Below are 12398 nucleotides of genomic sequence, written 5' to 3'. Positions count from 1 at the left end.
TGTACAAAAAAGTTTCGTTCCGTCGACTCTAAAATCCTAACGTAGGTTTGAAGACAAACAACTACTTAGAACACAAATACAAACTCTTCATTCTCCAAATCCGTCAAGTTATCAAACGCTCTCGCACCGACATTCTCCTCAGCCTGCTCTTCCCCAGCGGCAGCCATCTCGTGCCCATTGTCCCCAGCAGCCTGCGCGTCCTGCTCCTGCTTGGCCTTCTCGGCCTCGGCAGCGGAGAACAAGCTCGTGTCGACGATGACGGCGCTCTTGCCCATGGCTACGCGCCGCTTGCTGTGCGAGCGGTTGAGGAAGGCGAGGTACAGGCTCACGAGGACGACGAGGACGACGATGACGCAGTAGAGCACGAGGTTGGACGTGAGGCCACGGGTGTACCTAGGCGCCTCGGCGGGTTTGTAGAGTAAGGGACCGACGACGTTGCCGACGGATTGGCCGATGAAGAGGACGGCGGATGTGCACTTTCGCTTGGTATCGCCGGCTGTGTTGGCTGCGGACCAGGAGTAGATGAGCGGTGCTGGGCAGTTGTTAGTCAAAGGGCTCATGATTGAGGATTGGAAGGATTCGAGGACTTACTTATTCCAGGGTAGACAGAGATGAGGTAGTATCCCACCAGACGTGCAGCTTGCTGGCCACTAGTCGGGAGGACCATCAACATGACGCAGCCAGCGATGGGTGGGATACAAAGTCCGGCAATGACTGGGCCCTTCTTGTGGATCTTGGTAGCGATCCAGGAGCCTCCGACCGTGGCGACGAGCTGGACAAAGCCAAATGGGATGTTGAAAAGGATGGTCTGGAAAGAGTCGAATCCAAAGGACTTGATGATCAGAGGACCAAAGGTGGAGATTCCACCAGACGGGATTCTATCACGCGTCAGTCCATGAGAGAATGTATAAATGGAGCTGAAGACGCTTACGAAATGGAAAATACGAGGGAAAACCAGCACCAAGTCTTGATATCCAATATGCTCTCCTTGAAGTGGTCCCAGCGCCACTCGCGGGACATGACACCCTGCTGATTCATGCGGAGACGCTCAATGGCGATGAGCTTGTCGTGGTCGTTGAGGAACTTGGCTTCGACGGGAGAATCGGGCATGTAGAGGAACATGATGACAGAGAAGACTACGGTGATGAGACCGAAGAAGATGAAGATGATCTATACAGAGTCAGCAGGTCATTTCAAGGTACGCCGGCTGAGCTGAAGGCCTACCTGGTACTCTTTGAGGGGAGAGGAGATGTGACCAAGGCCGTACGTGATAAGACTGCCAAACTAGGGAATGTTAGCAAAGTCCAAGGTGTGAGAGGTCAACATAACGCACCATATTGGTGAAGCCATTCATGGCATACCAGTAGCTAATCCTCAGCGTCTGCTCACGTCGTCGCCACCACATCTGCGTAATGCCAACAAACGCCGGCGCAACACTGGACTCAAACGCCCCAAGAAACAGCCTCGCGGTCAGGAGCCCGCCAAAGTTGTGCGCAGCCGCCATGCAAGACAGCGTGATGCCCCAAAAGGCAACCATGCAGCTGGTGAACTTGCCGACGGGCAGCTTGACCAGCAGCCACGCGAGCGGGAACTGCATGACGAGCTGGGCGAGGTAGACGACGGAGCCGAGCCACGAGTACTGGTCGCCGACGAGCCCGGTGTCCTCGATGAGGCCAAAGACGGAGGCGTAGGCGAGGGTGGACTTGTCGATGCCCTGGAGGAAGTAGACGAAGAGCATCAGGGGGAGAATGACGAGGTCGATCTTGCGGAGGACGCGGGCGTTGTCTGCGGGCGTGACGACGACGCGGTCCTCTGGCGAGGCGCCGGACTTGCCCAGGAGCTCTGCGGCGGCATCGCGGCGGTGTGTTGTGGTGTCTTGGTGGGCGGGAGCGTGCTCGACCTGGTCGACCGGGGCCTTGTTGTGGTCTTCGTTTGTGGCCATGATGATGGACTCTACCTTTTCTCGAGTATCTCTGGCTGGAAGTGGGAAACTGCTCCTCCCTCAGGAACAAATGCAAGTAACAACGAGAACACCGAGTCTGGATGGAACATGAAGGAGACAGAGAAGCGGGAAGAGCACCCGAGATATGGGCGGCGTTTACCCCAAAACATGTCGGCTGACGTCCTGACTACGACTCGTTCGCCGAGACGGGGGCCGACAAGGGTGATTAGTGCGGCTTTCTCCAGGCATCGGGACAAGGCCTTGGGAATGATGGCAGGGGGACTCAGCCAAGGTGACCAGCATGTCGTCCCCGAGCCGCCAAAGGCTTGTTCTCATGGATGGCGGCTTGTCAAATTTCCTCATTGGCCTGGCCAACTTGCCGGCTCTTTGAGACGGCGGCACTGGATTTGATTAAGTCGATTTTATGTCCATTGTTGCTACAATGGGCTTGCGTCAAATACAGGACCGAATGGCTCTGGGACACCGAAATATACATTGGTTGAATAGCCGTCTGGCATCAGACTATGGCACAACGGTGAAGACGCTAGACCCCCACGCGTTCCGCTCAACTCTTTAGATGGGGGCGGTCAACCCGTGGTGTAGTACAGAGACGACATGGAGATTTCAGAGAGCGAGTCGCGGGGAGAAACCCGAGGATTGAAGCATCACGAGTGGCTGGAATGGTTTGTTGTCTGGTGTCTGGGTGGAGGCTGTGTTAGTGTGTAACTCTCCACATGGGGTATGTATGACTCCGCGCGGGGGGGAAGTTGGGGATTTATTGGGGGAATAATGGAGAGAAGGGAAACGCCGGTGTGAAAAGTTGCCCCAGATTGTGCCCCAGAGTCTCCAGGTTGTGAGATGAATCTTATGAACGATGCGGAGTGAGGGGAGGGGGAACGATACGGGCATGAGGGAGAATAGCTGAAAATCAGACGAGAAAGCGGCGCCAGACTCGGAGGTTGGCCGACAAGATGCATATTTCCTCCGACTTTTTGCCGTCCCCCGCAGCGGCTCGGCGGTTCATTTTCCTCTTTTGGGGCGGCATCGCTGTCGGCATCTAACTGCTTTGGGGTCGGCTCATGACACGATGTCCGGAGTGACAATCCACCATGGTGGGCATGGTTGGGACGACACCTCCACCACGAGTCAGAGGACTCCCACTTCATTGGTCTCGCGCCTTCGCGATGACAACAATGGCCCAGCTGTCCCCCATTCGTATCCTTGGTCCCGTCTGGGGGATGTGGAGGTCAGGGTGGTTTCGGGGAACGCTCTTCTCCAATGCTACGCGTAACTCGGGACACCATTCGCACGAGGTTGGTGGATTCAAATGTTGTAGACTTGTAGTTGCTTAGCTAGCTGCCCAATCCTCCTCACGATGCAATTCACGTTGCCAGGCGCAGAAAAAGCTGTCACATATCTTCCGTTTAGCCAAAAACGATGTGTGTTGCGACATCGGAAAGCCTCAAACTTTAAGAATACGTACACCTGCTCTGCTATTCCGCGGCTTCGAGTCCCTCCCCTCCTTCCCTGTGCAAGCAACTTCACAGGTCCGCCTTTCTGCCCCCTCGTTCTGGTCATAAGAGCATCCAGACGCCAGGCTCGTCAACTCATCGACTTGAAGAAGTTTGATCATCTCGGGACCAAAACATACATTTACAATGCTTCTTCAAATCGAAAAGATACCCACCAAGTATGCGCTCCAAGAGGCCAAGGGCGCTGCTTCGGCATCCTCAATACAACTCAAGTCTTCTGAAGGCCACCCTGAAGACTTCACATTCACATTCGAAATCGTGAGATCAAACGTCTTCCGCACAACCGTCACGTCAGAGACCCGTCCCATACCCCCCTTCCCCAGTGCACAAAAGCCGAGCGCAGACCTGGCCCCGAAAGACGTCCAGGTCAAGACTTCAGAAAGCTCACAATCCTTCACCACCTCCGCCGCCAAGGCCGTCGTCGAATGGTCAAATACCCCCATTGTCTCCCTCTACCTCGGCCAAGATGACTCTGGCAAGCCCATCCACGCGGATCTGCCCTTCCGCTCCTACGCGGCGGACGGGCCCGGCATCGCCCACTACTCTGTCTACAGGAAGCACACGCTTCACGTCGGGCTCGGAGAGAAGGCAGCGCCCATGGACCTCGCGGGCCGGGGCTTCATCATCTCCGCCAGCGACACCTTCGGGTACGACGCCTACCGTACGGATCCGCTGTACAAGCATATCCCGCTGCTGATCAACGTCACGCCCGAGGGCGCCGTTGGCATCTTCTCAACGGCCCACTCCCGCTCGACGTGGTCCATCGGATCCGAGCTCGACGGCATGTGGGGAGCCTACAAGGTGCACCGCCAGTCTCATGGTGGTCTCGAGGAGTACATCATCGTCGGCAAGACCGTCGCCGAAGTCGTCCACTCATACGCCGAGCTCGTCGGCTTTCCCTTGCGCGTGCCGCGGTACATGATGGGCTACATCGGCGGCGGCATGAAGTACAGCGCCATGGACACACCCCGGGCCCACGACGCCATCATAGGATGGATCAAGAACTGCGAGAAGCACGATATCCCGTTCTCCGCGTTCCAGATGAGCTCCGGGTATACCGTTGCCGAGCAGGAACCCAAGACGCGCAACGTCTTTACGTGGAACTACCACCGCTTCCCCGACCCACGGGCCTTTACGCGTGAGGCGCACTCGCACGGTCTGCGTCTGTTGGCCAACGTCAAGCCGTACGTGCTTGCTACGCATCCCGCGTACAAGAAGCTCTCTGAAGACGGTGCTTTCTTCAAGGATCCGGCCACCGGAAAGACTGCTGTGACGAGACTTTGGAGTGCTGGTGGAGGTGAGAGCGGAGAGGGAAGTCACCTCGACTTCACGAGCAACGCCGGCTACCAGTGGTGGTACGATGGTGTCGTCGGGCTGAAGAAGGTCGGCATCGACGTGATGTGGAACGATAACAACGAGTACACTGTGCCCGACGACGAGTGGCAGTGCGCACTCGAGAAGACGGATGTAGTCTCGATTCCCGAGGGCCTCAGCCGCAAGGATGTCGGCATCTGGGGTCGCGCCATCCACACCGAGCTCATGGGGAAGGCGTCTCATGATGCCACCGTTGAGGGCAAGCCAGAAGAGCGACCATTTGTGCTCACTCGTAGTGCGACGGCTGGAACCATGAAGTACTGCGGTGCCTCATGGAGCGGTGACAACGTGACCGCCTGGGAGTCCATGAGAGGCGGCAACTCTTTGGCTCTCAACGCCAGCTTCTCCCTTCTCCACGTGTGTTGCTGAATCTGCCTCCGTCTTGAAACCCGAGACTAACGTTTACAGTGCTATGGCCACGACATCGGCGGCTTCGAAGGCCCCCAGCCGACCCCGGAGCACCTCGTCCGCTGGATCCAGCTGGGCGTCCACTCCCCCCGCTTCGCCATCAACTGCTTCAAGACCAGCGAGGCCGACAACCTCATTGGCGGCGTCATCGAGCCCTGGATGTACCCCACCGCGACGCCCATCATCCGCGCCACCATCAAGCGCCGCTACGAGCTCGTCCCCTACACCTACTCCCAGAACCTCCGCGCCCACCACACCGCCGTCCCGCCGCAGCGCTGGACAGGCTGGGGCTACGAGGCCGACCCAGAGGTGTGGACCAAAGCGATCAAGGACGGCGACACGCAGTTCTGGTTCGGTGACGCGTTCATCATCGGCGGCGTGTACGAGCCTGGAGTTGATACCGCGCGAGTCTACCTGCCGAAGAAGGGCGACGGCAGCGACTTTGGGTTCCTCAACACGAATGCGCCGTACGAGCACTTTGAGGCGGGTAAGTGGCACACCGTGTTCTCGCCGTGGTATAACTCCATCCCCGTCATCGCGCGGATCGGGGCCGCTGTCCCCGTGGGCAAGCCGCTCGATACGACTTCACGCAAGGAGGCGGACCCAGAGTTCCCGAACCAGGCCAAGGATGACTGGCGCGGCGTGGAGATCTTCCCCCCGCCTTCGCTGCGGGGAGCTGCTGCGCAGGGCTCTGAGACGGAGCTGGGTGGGGAGGATGTGAAGGGTGTCGTCTTCGAGGATAGCTGGTATGAGGATGATGGTATCAGTCGCGAGGTGCCTGCGGAGTTTACGTTCACCATCCGGTACGAGATCGTTGACGAGCGGATCTCTGTCGAGGTCAAGGCTGTTGTCACGGAAGGCTCAAAGGAGAAATGGAGTCCTCTGTGGCTCGAGAAGGGTGTTGATGTGCTGTTGCCTGTGGGTGAGGAGCGAATTGTTGTCGTGAACGGAGCGGAGGCTCAGGAGAAGTCTCTGGATGCCAGGGGAAGGAGAGTGTGGAATGTGCCTGTTACCTTGTAATGAATTATTTTCAAGATAAAACCTGGCTACTTACTTAGGTAGAAGACGGATATGTAACCAGCTTTGTTGAAGGGACATGAGCCTAGCATCCTCAAGGTGTCACTGTCGTTATTCCATTGCAGATTGCAACTTGTGACCAGCTAGATGCTGACTGCCTCCAAGGTCTTGAGGGTAGAGAAGACATGGCGCCACTTGCCATTGCGCTTGACAACGAGACCGATGGCCGGAAGAAATCTTCCATAGTCTTCGTACTCGATAACGGCGTGCTGCCTGTTCTTGCACCAGGCTATGAGCTCGGCAGAGACCTACATTCTGTACGCTGGCATCTTTTTGTGCAAGACGTCGACGTCCCACTTCAGGTGGGCGACGTCGGGATTGTGCGAGGTTTGGCGGTGATGAACCTCAATCTCGAAGCCCGGGCCCTCATCAGTCGCCTCCAAGCGCGGCATATTGACCTTGTGGCGGATGGTGTGTACAATCTCGCGCGAGAGGTAGTTGATCTGGTTGTCAAGTGAGTTGTAGTAGGTGGTTGACTTGTCTTGGGCCATGAGGTGCAGCCTGGAGACTGTGTGGGTTTCTCTGTCCAGTCTGTTGCCATTGCCTTTGACTGGGCGGTGATAGTAGTGGTTCACGCCGCCGAAGGACCCTTTGCAATGACACCCCGAATCTGATAACAGCATCATGAAAATTCCATAGAACGCTGGCGAACGATACAATGAATGGCTGCGCAAGATTCCAATCAACGAGTCAAAGTTGTCGGGGAATTTGGCTCAAGCTGGACCCTCATTAAGTGAATTCACAAATCAATTAAGTAAAGAAATGAACTATGTAATGTAACCCTACTCAACATTAGGCAATCATTAGTCTACGGCGACGAAATACCTTTCCTAGCCATGGTCTGTTTAAACGCTTCGAGGGCGACCTCTGGTTGGTACGCAGGCACCTCATGGCCCGCCTCGTGAACCCTCAACCAGCTCAAGTTCTTGACGTTCTTGTACTCGCCCATTTTCTTGCCATTGAGGTTGAAATCTTTCATCTCTGCCTTTTCAAACTCCTCGCCGCCAATCTTCTTCGCCGCGTTGTAGTTGCCAATGTAGTTGCATATAAAGTCTATCGTAAATAGTCAGCAACATTCATAGCCCCGCCCCCTCACGGGTATGCTAATATATCAGGCTCACCAGCGTCACCGGCCCAGATAAGAACTTGGACGTCCTTCTTAGTAATGTCTTGAAGTTTGTTAAGAAACGATCGCTGGCCTATGGTCGTTTGAGTCAGCTTTTCATTCTGCTTGAATCATTCCAAGGGCGCTTACCGTCGCCAGTCGAAGTGAATTTGTCGTAAGGCGCCTGGGGGCACTCTTTATACTCAGACTTGGCGCCAATCGCCTTCATAATCTCGGGCTTCTTAATGTACTCTTGATAAGTTTCAGGAGGGAACTTGTCGTCCTGTGCTCTGACGTCGTACACGTTGAAAGTCTTGGCGGCTTCGATGGGTGCCTCGACCGCGTTGTAGCAGGCGGTCTCGGCGGCCACGCAGGCGTCGTTCTGTCCCTCGAGACCAGTACACTTCGCCATCGCAGGCTTGCAATCCTTTTCATAGGCCTGCATAAGCTCATCAAACTTGCCCTGGTCAATGATCTTGTTATACGTGTTGTTGACCGCATACTCCACGTAGTCCTTGTACTGCACAACTAGCACGAACAGTTTTAGCATCTCCTGGCCGTGACGTACGCCACTACAGCCGAATCATCACATACCTGGATCAATCCAGCCATTTCCGATACCGAGAGCTACAATCTTGATCTTCTCCCCCTTGACGGTGCCCTTGTCGATAGCATCATTCTGAGACTGGAAGTGGTCGATAAACTCTGGGCCGTAATGGCCACCGTATGACTCGGTGAACAGACCGAATTCACGGCCCTTGTAATCGGGGAATTTGCTGTAGAAGGACTGCATCAACGCCCAGACTTTTGGCGCGGCCTTGACGGTGCTGTCTGTATCACTCGTGCCGTAGCTGAAACCGGACCCGATTGGCTGGTCCACGTAGAGCTTTCATGGATGTGCCGCCGTCAGCATGGAACACAGGGTTGGGGCGTGGAAGACACTCTGTGGAGGGTAAGGAACGAGCGCGAGTGTATTAAACTGGTGGGGCCGTGTGGTCAATCACACACCGGGATGGCGGACGTACCATGTTGGCGACATTGTTCCACGAGTTGGGGTTCAAGACGGGCTCTGCGCCGGGGGCCTTGTTGAAGGTGCAAGGTCCGTTTTCTTGGAAGAGGCCGAGCATGGAGCTGCAGCCCGGACCGCCGTTCAGCCACAGAGCAACGGGGGCCATATTCGCGTCTTTGCGCGCTTCGAAGAACCAGAAGAACATGTTTTGGTCGGTACCTGCGGCATCTCGTCAATTGTCTGTGGCGTCATCGCAAGGATGTGGAGGGTTTGGCGGGAGAGTTGGAACCTACCCACGTCGAAGTAGCCAGAGTATTGCTTTACACCCTTGGTCGTCTCGCAGATTCCCGAGTCCTGGACATATCTCGTTCTAGAGCCCGTCGCCGCATGCTCGTAAACCGTGAAGTTCGTTCCCAGGTCAGACATGAGACTGTAAGTCCTATCGACGGAATAGCTTTTGGGTGCCCCCAGGGCAGCAGTGAAGCTTGCCAGGCCCAGAGCGGCCCCGGAGCAAAGAAGCGCAACCCTCATATTGGCACCGCTATTGCGACGGAAAGAAAAATAGAGCGGAAGAGATTGGGACAAGATAACATGAAATTAACATCGGGATAGTAAGTAGGTAGATTCAGGAGCGGCAGGTGGGTGGTATTTGACCATGACACGAAGTTCGGACACAAGCACGGGATTCGAAGGGTACTGCGCCGGGATGCCAAGTTGGACAGACTTGGCCGATCACACTACTAAAGTTTGTCTTCCGGGGACTTAAGAAGACCACCTCAGCACTTTCTCTCAGCATTTGCCGCTATAAGACAAAGTGTTTCGGGTCTTTTTGGAGCCGGAGGTAGTAATAACCAGCTTGGATTCTTTTCAATGTTCATGTGCTTTCAGCAAACAATAGTAGGAATGCAAGTGTTAGACTGCTGCAGCGCGGCGATCGCGTCTGTCGGCAAACCTCCCAAATGAAAGTTCTCGGGGCCCGGCAGATCGCATGGATACAGCCGGGCGGGATAGACCGCATTCTAGGTGTATCACGAGCCGCCAAGCTCCACAGCTGCTTGCTCTTTTTCGTGCTGTTTGAGGATAGGTTGTGCAGAAACGTGCAGCCGACCGTGGTGCAGCCACGGCCAGAACGATCCCTCGCCTCGTCGGGCTGTTTCGTCTGAGCGCACCGTCTGATCAAGGGGAAACAAAGCCAACAGTAGACACAGTTTCGTTGGGGAACGGAGCAGCTCTCTTCTCAAGATGCCTCATTTTCAGGAGAGGAGCGCTGGATTGTTCGGCAGGCCGTAGGCTGGCAAAACACCAGCCATTCTGACATACCGATTAGACACCTAACAGTAGAAGAGAAAGAACGTTTAGGACTGAGTTGGGGATGCGAACTGAGATTCCGGACAAACAGTCTCCTGGAAAGTTAAGCCCCTGGTGATGATCGCCAATCAAGGAAGCTAACGCTGAAATACGCTTATCCGCACATGCCGTCTTGCGGCATCATCTCAGCGGTCTTTGATCTTACTGGAGGATGCCTCTCGTTTGCACAGGGAGGATCCATGCATTGCGGAAAAGTCAACCATCACAGTCGTCACCATCGTGACGTTTGGGAGCATTTGGGACGTTCTATGATATGCTGTGTAAAAACTTGATTGTCAGCTCAAGATGCCTAGCTGAACCTTCATTGGCGCCGACGGCAGACTTTCGGAACTTTGAATTCCGTCCAGTTACAATCACGATGAAAATGCGTACGTAAGGCTGGACACTGAGACCACTATCTTTCATCACGGCCACAAAAGACTGTAGTGAAGAGCAGGGTTTAATTTACCGTCAGATATTATCATTACTATCCTTCTCGAATATACTGAATATACTGACCCAGGTTCATGTACTTATGCCATGCGGTCGTCGTAAAAATATATATACAGAATGTGCCAATCTAGGTCTCAAACCTTAGGCGGCTTTTCTTGAACAATCGGTTGCAAGTCATCAGACTTTGCAATACTGTTCCTCTCACTGTCGCTGTCGCTAGGTACCACACCGTTGTTCTCCAACTCGGTGATCCTAGCAGTCTGCTCGCCTCGCCAATCTGCAATCCTGAGTCAGTACGAGCGTCTAGGGTATCCAGAGTTTCTGTAATTATGAACTTACGTCTTGACTTCCAGGCCGGGACACCAGCAGCGAACATCTCATCAATCTCCTCAAGGGACTTTTTAGACATCTCGGGCATGCAAAACCAGCCCCAGACCAATCCACAAGCTGAAATTGAGCCGTAAATAAGACCAACTCGGGAACCAAGGTTCGCCGGCTCCTGCAACAGGTAGGGCAAGGTAAAAGATGAGATAAAGTTGCACAGGTTGGCAGTCAGCCAGAAAAGCATGACTGATTTATCTCGAAGGGTGATATGAGGAATCTCCGTCTTGGTAAGTTGCAAGCTGCATAGAGCGTCAATAAAATTTCTTGGTTACTCGTACGCATCAGTGAGAGGGAACTTACGGGCCTCCAAAGGATACGAAGTGGAAGATGGGGAACATTATCGTCAACGCAACAATGCCCTTGTTGATATTGACTGTCGGGTGTGTAATCGTACCCAGCCCACCCATGACCATGAGAACCGCAGTTTGCATGAAGCCCATGTACAGGAAAAGTGGACGGCGACCAGCCTTGTCGATAATGAACATGAAAGTAATGGCGGTCGCGAGCAAGAGGCCACGCTTGATCATCGTTCCCATGAATGGGTCGATGACCTTCAAGCTCTTCAGGAAGATGGTGCCGTACAGGTTGGAGAAAGATGCACCTGAAAGCTGAGCCAGTGCGGCAGCAACCAGACCGTTGACGGTGCGACGCTAGAGGGCATGGTTAGCTGATAGAAGCACCCGTTAAGTTGGCATAAACCTACCAAATTCGTGCCCTTGACCAAGTCTTTCCATTTTCCGGTAATCTCACTCGTATTTAGAGCTTCCTGGAGGAGCTTCGCTTCCTTTTCAGCGTCATAGTTCGGCATCGCTCCATACAGGTAGTCCAAGTTCTCAACTGCCTCAGCGTACTTGCCCTTTCGAAGAAGCCATCGGGGTGATTCGGGGATGAGAACCCAGAAAAACAGAGAAAAGGCCGGGAAAATGAAGCCGATGCCGACAGGAATCTTCCAGCAGTTGTCGTCCTGGAGCTTGCTGGTGACGTCGGTGATGATAGACGCGATGAAGGCTGCAAATACTCCGTTTACACCATAAATGGCTGTAAGCGACCCTCGAACTGCTGCTGGCGCGATCTCGGCCTGGAACATTGGAATCAAAAAGGCCTCCATGCCAACATGGAAGTTGACAATCATCCGACCAGCGAGTAGTTGATTGTAGTTCTTTGCCGTGTAAACGATAATTGTTCCGGCCATGCAGACAATGTTGGTGAGAATGAATACCAGCCTTCGGCCCCATCGCTCGCCGATCTGAGCTCCGCATATTACACCAACGGCGTAGACCAGGAGAGGAAATGAGTTCATGTAGGCGAGCTTGTTGGATGTGAACCCGAAGGCTTTCTTGGCTGGAATATAGTCGCCAAACCGTTGTTCAAACGCTTTCCATCCATTGTCAGCTATTGCATCCTCGCCAATGTCATGATCAAGTACTCACGTGTCATGGCCTGAATGGTGTTTAATGTTGAGCCCTCATATCCAAAAGTGAAAACACTCATGCCGAATACCAAGGTGACCATCAACAGATTAGATGTGATGTGACGCGTCACCTTGTAGTTGTGACGGCGAAGTATGTCGAGCATGATGGGCAGATTGTCGATTGCGTCCAAAAGAAGGAATTTTCAAGACCAGCTAGCTTACTTCGATCTCTTGTCTTGGCATCTACTTTGTCGCCTTCGTGCGAACTAAACCCAAACACCCCGACAATGGGCAGGGTGGCTTTCTCTTTTATGAGTTGAAGATTTCCCTCCAGGTAGGAGGCGAGTGAGAAACCT

General features: G+C 54.2%; 5 protein-coding genes across 5 annotated transcripts; 1 reads left to right on the top strand and 4 right to left on the bottom strand.

Moving 5' to 3' along the window:
- Positions 1–65: 65 nt before the first annotated feature.
- CORC01_02676 (major facilitator superfamily transporter) lies at positions 66–1942 on the bottom strand (the record flags this gene model as incomplete). Its single annotated transcript, XM_022614326.1, has 5 exons — positions 66–532; positions 592–878; positions 932–1170; positions 1225–1284; positions 1334–1942. The coding sequence occupies 5 exons, from the start codon at positions 1940–1942 to the stop codon at positions 66–68; spliced, it is 1662 nt and encodes a 553-aa protein (XP_022479239.1).
- A 1348-nt stretch (positions 1943–3290) lies between these two features.
- CORC01_02675 (uncharacterized protein) lies at positions 3291–3395 on the bottom strand (the record flags this gene model as incomplete). The annotated part of the gene is made up of 1 exon (XM_022614325.1): positions 3291–3395. One exon carries the CDS (start codon positions 3393–3395, stop codon positions 3291–3293), a length of 105 nt encoding a protein of 34 aa, XP_022479238.1.
- Positions 3396–3600: 205 nt separating this feature from the next.
- On the top strand, positions 3601–6276 carry CORC01_02674 (glycosyl hydrolase family 31; the record flags this gene model as incomplete). The annotated part of the gene is made up of 2 exons (XM_022614324.1): positions 3601–5205; positions 5257–6276. 2 exons carry the CDS (start codon positions 3601–3603, stop codon positions 6274–6276), a joined length of 2625 nt encoding a protein of 874 aa, XP_022479237.1.
- Positions 6277–6416: 140 nt separating this feature from the next.
- CORC01_02673 (serine carboxypeptidase) lies at positions 6417–8978 on the bottom strand (the record flags this gene model as incomplete). Its single annotated transcript, XM_022614323.1, has 8 exons — positions 6417–6546; positions 6586–6883; positions 7159–7386; positions 7455–7532; positions 7589–7966; positions 8033–8324; positions 8464–8666; positions 8741–8978. The coding sequence occupies 8 exons, from the start codon at positions 8976–8978 to the stop codon at positions 6417–6419; spliced, it is 1845 nt and encodes a 614-aa protein (XP_022479236.1).
- Positions 8979–10381: 1403 nt separating this feature from the next.
- CORC01_02672 (uncharacterized protein) lies at positions 10382–12206 on the bottom strand (the record flags this gene model as incomplete). Its single annotated transcript, XM_022614322.1, has 5 exons — positions 10382–10524; positions 10587–10870; positions 10932–11281; positions 11335–12005; positions 12062–12206. The coding sequence occupies 5 exons, from the start codon at positions 12204–12206 to the stop codon at positions 10382–10384; spliced, it is 1593 nt and encodes a 530-aa protein (XP_022479235.1).
- Positions 12207–12398: the final 192 nt, after the last annotated feature.

This window comes from Colletotrichum orchidophilum, assembly GCF_001831195.1.
Source record: "Colletotrichum orchidophilum strain IMI 309357 chromosome Unknown Scaffold_15.1, whole genome shotgun sequence".
Classification (NCBI taxonomy): Eukaryota; Fungi; Ascomycota; class Sordariomycetes; order Glomerellales; family Glomerellaceae; genus Colletotrichum; species Colletotrichum orchidophilum.
Note: the sequence above shows the minus strand (reverse complement) of the source record. Positions and strands in the feature narration are given on the sequence as shown.